The sequence below is a fragment of the Cnephaeus nilssonii genome (assembly GCF_951640355.1).
Source record: "Cnephaeus nilssonii genome assembly, chromosome: 21".
Lineage (NCBI taxonomy): Eukaryota > Metazoa > Chordata > Mammalia > Chiroptera > Vespertilionidae > Cnephaeus > Cnephaeus nilssonii.
In genome coordinates this window covers 13,807,080-13,813,296 of record NC_137092.1, presented here as the reverse complement: position 1 = coordinate 13,813,296, position 6,217 = coordinate 13,807,080, and the positions used below count along the sequence as shown (strand labels likewise).

Genomic DNA, 6,217 nt, shown 5'->3' with positions numbered 1-6,217 from the left:
CTCTCATTACCCCCATTCTTCTCAAGCCTCTCAGGATGCCTCAGGGTGAGTTTGGGAGGAGTGGCTGCCGGAGGGGGAGCAGCTGGGACTGAGTCATGGCAGGAAGCTGAGGAGGGCGGGAGCTATTCCCACAAAGCCATATAAAAGGAAGGGAGCCGGCCTGAAGTTCACTACCGCAGTAGCAGCAACCAGAGGAGCAGGTTCCCAGCAGCCAGGCCTTCGGATACAGATCTACCTGAGGAGACACCTCCTGGGTGGCCACTGCCCCAGGACCATGCTCAGAGCAGCCTTGGTCTTGGCCTGTTTGGCTGTTACTTCTATAGCCTCTGAAGGAGGTGAGTTGGGGTTGGAGTCAGCCCTTGGGAAGGGGTCCTGGCCAGCGGGGGCCTGGGCCTGAGTCCAGCCATCCTAGGTGGCTCATCACCAGCAGGTTGGTTCTCCAATTGCTCCTGCTGTTGAGCAGGCCCAAGGTGGGCCTGGGCCTGAAGCCCTTCACCAGGGAGGGCTCAGGGGCACAGGAGGGGTTGCTAGAGACGGCTGCTGCTAGAGACTGCCTAGTGGTTGCTGCCAAGAAACGCAAACTTGGAGTCAAAGGCCAACTGGGGCGCGGGTGGGGAGGTGGACTCGCTGAGGGAGGCCTCTGCCTGAGGGAGATGTAGGTGGGACCAATTAGGCAGCGGAAGGTGGAAGAAGGGCCCCCAGGCGGCTCGAAACCAATTTGCTGACTTAGAGTCTGGACGACCTCCCTGCCTGGTTGGGAGAAGAGTTGAAACGGTGCCCGTGCACAGGGGCCTGGACACAGCCACCCTCTGGCACACACACTTGACCTGCGTGGATGCTGAAGAAAACGCTCCCGAGGGAAGCTGGGGAGAGCATCACAGCTCTAGTCTATCTGCCCAAGGCCCGCTCGCTGCCCCTAGTCTTCGTGACTGCAGGTCAGCTACAGGCGATCCTTTCCCTGTGGCTGAGGGGTGCTTTGCCTCAGTCCTGAATCATCGCAGTCCCCGTCCTCAATGGAGACCTAACCTAAGGAGGACCTGGGAGTAGCTAAAGGTGAAGGAAGCTTACATTGCTGGGTAGGCTTCATGTCAGAAGGCCCTGGAATAGGAGGGTCGGCGGAGGAAATGGACAGGCAAGGCTCCGATCAGTTCAAGGTTCAGACCTTTCCCTCTGAGAACTAGGGGAGCATCCCGGCAGAGCGGCTGTGGGAGGGCGGCCCAGAAGTCCTGAGGGAGTGACCCTGACAGAGATGGGGGCCTTCCTCCCGCCCCGTAGGTCCCGTTCTCCGTAGGCCCGGGCTTGGGAGACCCTGGGCGGTGCGTCTGGTAGGGGTGAGGCTGTCATAGAGTATCACAGGCTTGCGCAGAGCCCAGTGACTCACGTCAAGGAGTGTTTGGGGGGATGGATTAGGGGACACGGGGCAGGAGCAATAAGGAGGGGCTGCTGGTGCCTTCATCCTCTTCCCTGTGCTCCTGATCTCTCCTCCTCCCCACCCCGTGCTCAGAGCCAGGCAGGGCCTCTCAAACCACCCTGCCTCCCCCTTCCTCACTCCAGGCTTCAACCCTTCAAGGCAGAGGGAGTTGGGGCCAGAGTACCATCAAGAAGGTAAGCGTTTGGGGGAGTGGCATGGGACTGGGGGTCAAGCAGGAACTGTAGGCTCTGACTGTCTCCCTTCTTGCCTCTAGTTGGCTATGCAGCGCCCCCTTCCCCACCCCTGACACGAGTCCTCCCCAGGGATCACCCTGACATCTCTCTGCACGACCCTGACTTTGAGGGACAGAGTGAAGGTAAGTCCACCCATTCCCCCTCCGGGTTTCTAGTCTGGCTGCCTTCCCCCCTGTCTTCAGGGAGGGAGGGGAGAGCAGGCCTCGCCCGGTCCCCGCACCTGGCTCCTCACACCCTCCCCTTTTGCAGTGCAGCCCTTTTCCTCCTTTGACCAAGTGGAGGAGCTGTTCTCGCCCCAGCTCCTCGTGAAGAGTGGTGAGTGCCCGGAGTTCCCTCGCCTCCAGCCCACTGTCATCTTGCTGGCATCAGGCTGATCCTTGCTCCTTTGTGTCCTCCCCTCAGGATTCCTCTCTCTGTCAGGCAGCCAGGCCGAGCACCCCGCTGCCCCCGGGAACGTGGTCCCTCTCCAAGAAGAACTGGCCCCTCCCCAGGGCCCTATTGAACAGAAGGAGCGTAAGTGACTCCCTCTTCTCTCTAACCCTCTGCCTGCCCTGGCTTTGGGGACTGTGCCACTGACTAGCTGTGCAAACGTGGGTAAGTCACCTCTCCAAGCCTTAGTTCCTCATCTGTCACGTTGGGGAAATAATACCTATTTTATAAAGTCGGAGATCAACTGGCATAAGAATAGAATCTAGTTTCATTTGCTTCTCTATTGAGACCCTCTCTGCGAATGGGAACTGGCCAGGTCCCCCGCTTTTAGAGAGAGCCTTCCCGATGTGACTTTTGCTTATGCGTCTTCTTCCGCCGCAGTAGACACACCAACGTTCCCCGCACAGGAGGAGAGCACCGGCCCACCTAAGCAGGGCGAGGGTGAGTGACGGCTCTGGCCTGTGGGTCCCCCTGCTTCGGTGTCAGGACCCTGCAGAGGGGGCAGGGCGCCTGGGCCTAGGGACGCAGTGCAGGGAGCAGGCCTGACTCAGGGGGACAATAATGGTTCTCTTTTCCTTTCAGCTACTCAATCTGAAGGTAAGAGCCACAAATTCCTTTCTTTCTCTTCCCCCATATCCTCCCAATCCTTTCTCCTCAACCCCAAGTCCTTTCAATCCTCCCAACTCATCCAGCCTTTCTCTACCCCTCCCCTCGGTTTTCCCGACTTTAGAAAAGCCCGCTCCCATCACGCAGCACAGTCCAGGCCAGCACTGCCAACAGGGCCGGCCCCAAGGGGGCTGGGGCTACCGGCTGGATGGCTTCCCTCCTGGGCGGCCTTCTCCAGACAACCTGGACCAGATCTGCCGTCCGAATCGCCAGCATGTGGTGTATGGCCCTTGGAACCTGCCACAGACTGGCTACTCCCACCTCAGTCGCCAGGGTGAGACCCTCAATATGCTGGAGACGGGATATTCCCGCTGCTGCCGCTGTCACTACTATGCAAAGCGCATGGACTGTGCAAAACTTGTGGTAAGGCTCGGGCTTTTAGACCTGGGGTGTCCTTTAAACCCCAGACAGTGTGTGTGTGTGTGTGTGTGTGTGTGTGTGTGTGTGTGTGTGTGTGAAGGACTGGAGGCCGAGGCCTGGGTGTGCAGAAACCTCACTGGTCCTGTGTGTGTGTGTGTGTGTGTGTGTGTGTGTGTGTGTGTGTGTGAGTGAAGGACTGGAGGCCGAGGCCTGGGTGTGCAGAAACCTCACTGGTCGTGTGTGTGTGTGTGTGTGTGTGTGTGTGTGTGTCCGAGGCCTGGGTGTGCAGAAACCTCACTGGTCCTGTGTGTGTGTGTGTGTGTGTGTGTGTGAAGGACTGGAGGCCGAGGCCTGGGTGTGCAGAAACCTCACTGGTCCTACCGTGGAGAGCAGAGGCTGCTCTGCTGCTTTCCGCCCTCACCGCCCAGAGTCCTTCCCTGGAGCCGGGAGGAAGACAGGAATGGGGCCGGGGCCGCGAGGCTGACCCACCTTCTCCTCTAGTGGGAGGACACAATGGACCAGTACTGTGAGGCCGAGCTTTCGGTCAAGACCCGACCCCACTGGTGCTGCAAACAGCAGGGGGAGGCTCGATTCTCCTGCTTCCAGGAGGAAGCTCCCCGGCCACACTACAAGCTCCCGGCCTGCCCCAGCCACCAGCCTGTCATATCCGCGGGCCTCGAGCTGCCTTTCCCCCCGGGGCTGCCCACACTGGACAATATCAAGAACATCTGCCACGCAAGACGCTTCCGCTCGGTGCCCCGCAACCTCCCACCCACTGACCACCTCCAAAGGCAGCTGCAGGCTCTGAGCCGGCTGGAGGGGGAGTTCCAGCGCTGCTGCCGGCAGGGGAGTAACCACACCTGCACACGGAAGGCTGTGAGTGGGCGTCCCAGCCCCCCGGAGAGCCTGCCTGCCTGCCCGCCCATCTCTGACCTCTGATCCCGCTGCTCCGTTCCTCCGCGTGCCTCCCCACTGTGAACATGTTTACCCGTCCGTCTGCTTGTGAATGTCCGTCCATCCATTGTGTTCGTCACCTGAGTCTGTTCGTCTTGAGCCTTCATCCTGCACTCCTGGCCTCGTCCACCCACGATCCCACACGTGCACCTGTCTGCCGTCCGTCCATCCATCCAGCTCTAGCCTCACCCAGCCCTCTCCGTGGCCAGCTCATCTCCCGTGGCCAGCTCCGAACCCCACCTGTGCTTCCACCTCCCACCTCCCCAACCTCCCACCTCCACAGCTGCCCCCTGCCCTCTGGTTCTTTGTCCTTCCCTTTTGGCACCTGGGTTGGGAGGCCCCCTCCTTAGAGTGCGGGCAACAAGGGAAGTGGAGGGTGTGGGGAGAAGGGGCCAAGTGTCCAGGCTTCTGACTTCCCTCTTCTGTCTCACAGTGGGAGGAGTCCCTCGATGGCTACTGTGAGCGAGAAATGGCTATAAAGACCCACCACCACTCATGTTGCCGGTACCCTCCTAGCCCGAAACGCGATGAATGCTTTGCCCAAAAGGCTCCCTACCCCAACTATGACCGGGATCTCTTGACCGTTGACCTCAGCCGAGTCACCCCCAACATCATGGACTATATCTGTGGAGACCAAAGAGTTATCTCCAAGCAGTAAGTCTTGTACAATTCCTCCCAACTCTCCTCCCTTCCCAAAAATCTCCTTTTGGGACATCCTCTGGGGCACTCTTGGCAAGATCAAAATCATTGTCTCCAAGCACCATTTTTACTGCCTGGGGTTTCCTGAAGACCCTGACCCCTGCCCTTTCCCACCATAGTAAGCAGATTCCTGGGCTAATCCGAAACATGACTGACCGCTGCTGTAAGCTGCCCCTTCCAGAGCAAGCCTGCTGTGCTGAGGAGGAGGTGAGTGTGGGTGCAGGGAGTCACATCTCCAAGGGAATGCAGGGGAGGGGAGGGAGATTACTAGACCTGGAGGTTACCCCTACTTTTAGGACCTCAAAACAGTCCACAGAAATAATGAGGACTAGGGGGAGAGATCTTTCTTCTTGGTTCCAGAAGTCCTCATTCCTGACCTGACCTGCTCCCCACTGCTACATTCCTATTAAGCTCCAGCCTTTGCAGATATGCACATCTGTCCATCACAGGAAGTCTAGTTGTGCAAGGCAGCCTTGCATTCTCTCTGGCACCCAGGAAGGGAGCAGTAGAAGCTGAAGGAAGGGCGACTTTGGGCACCCAAGTCTCCATGCCTGACCTCTGACGACCCCCTCCCTCACTGTCTCTGCTTTCTTCTTCCCATCCACCAGAAAACATCCTTCATCAGTGACCTGTGTGGTCCCCAGCGTGACTTCTGGCGAGACCCTGCCTTCTGCTGTAAAATGAATCCTGGGGATGAACAGACCAACTGCTTCAACATCAATTATCTGAGGAACGTGGCTCTCGTGGCTGGGGACTGGGGGAATGCCAAGGGCCAGGGGAAACAGGACCCAACTCAGGGAACAACTCTCAGCCCCACCTCTGAACCCAAGGAAAAGTGAGTCACCCCAGAGCCTTGAAGGATCAGATTGGGCGAACCCCACCCCGCCCCGCCCTCCTTGAATACGCATTGCAGTAAACACCTCTGGGATTTGGTGTCCTCATTGTCTCACACACGAACACACCCTCCTAAGCCTGCCTGCTGGCATTTTCTTCAGTGACTGAACCCTGAGGCCCCCTGCCCTGCCCTCACGGGGCAGAAGTCGTTCCAGGGCTGTGATGGAACCATAAATAAATGGCTTAACTTCGCTATTTGTCATCTTGAATTTATTCACATATTTGAAAAGGATGGTCACCTTGTTAAATAGCTATCAAGATTCAGAAGTGGAAAAGATGTGGTTCATGTCCTTGGTGAACCCCCAAAATACCACAGCCCTGCCTGACACTTAAAAATGTTTAAATTGATTTCAAAGAGGAAGGGAAAGAGAGAGAGAGAGAGAGAAACAGCAATGATGAGAGAGAATCATTGATCCGCTGCCTCCTGCACAAGCCACACTGGGGATCAGACCTGCAACCGAGGCATGTGCCTTGACTGGGAATCAAACCATGACCTTTTGGTTCATAGGTTGACGCTCAACCACTGGCCACACCGGCCTGACACTTTTTA

General features: G+C 57.8%; 1 protein-coding gene across 1 annotated transcript; it reads left to right on the top strand.

Annotated features, from left to right (window-relative positions):
• The first annotated feature begins 155 nt into the window (after positions 1–155).
• On the top strand, positions 156–5,674 carry ECM1 (extracellular matrix protein 1). Its single transcript, XM_079761494.1, has 12 exons — positions 156–335; positions 1,555–1,605; positions 1,686–1,787; positions 1,915–1,980; positions 2,068–2,178; positions 2,476–2,535; positions 2,677–2,691; positions 2,825–3,123; positions 3,622–3,996; positions 4,508–4,728; positions 4,893–4,980; positions 5,382–5,674. Exons 1-12 carry the CDS (start codon positions 275–277, stop codon positions 5,610–5,612), a joined length of 1,680 nt encoding a protein of 559 aa, XP_079617620.1. The 5' UTR covers positions 156–274; the 3' UTR covers positions 5,613–5,674.
• The last annotated feature ends 543 nt before the right edge of the window (positions 5,675–6,217 follow it).

Excerpts from the sequence above, each read along its gene's own strand:
- ECM1 (XM_079761494.1), top strand. The coding sequence starts at position 275 with ATGCTCAGAGCAGCCTTGGTCTTGGCCTGTTTGGCTGTTACTTCTATA. Across the intron at positions 336-1,554 it reads TTCTATAGCCTCTGAAGGAG|GCTTCAACCCTTCAAGGCAG; the intron begins GTGAGTTGGGGT and ends TCCTCACTCCAG. Across the intron at positions 3,124-3,621 it reads TGGACTGTGCAAAACTTGTG|TGGGAGGACACAATGGACCA; the intron begins GTAAGGCTCGGG and ends CTTCTCCTCTAG.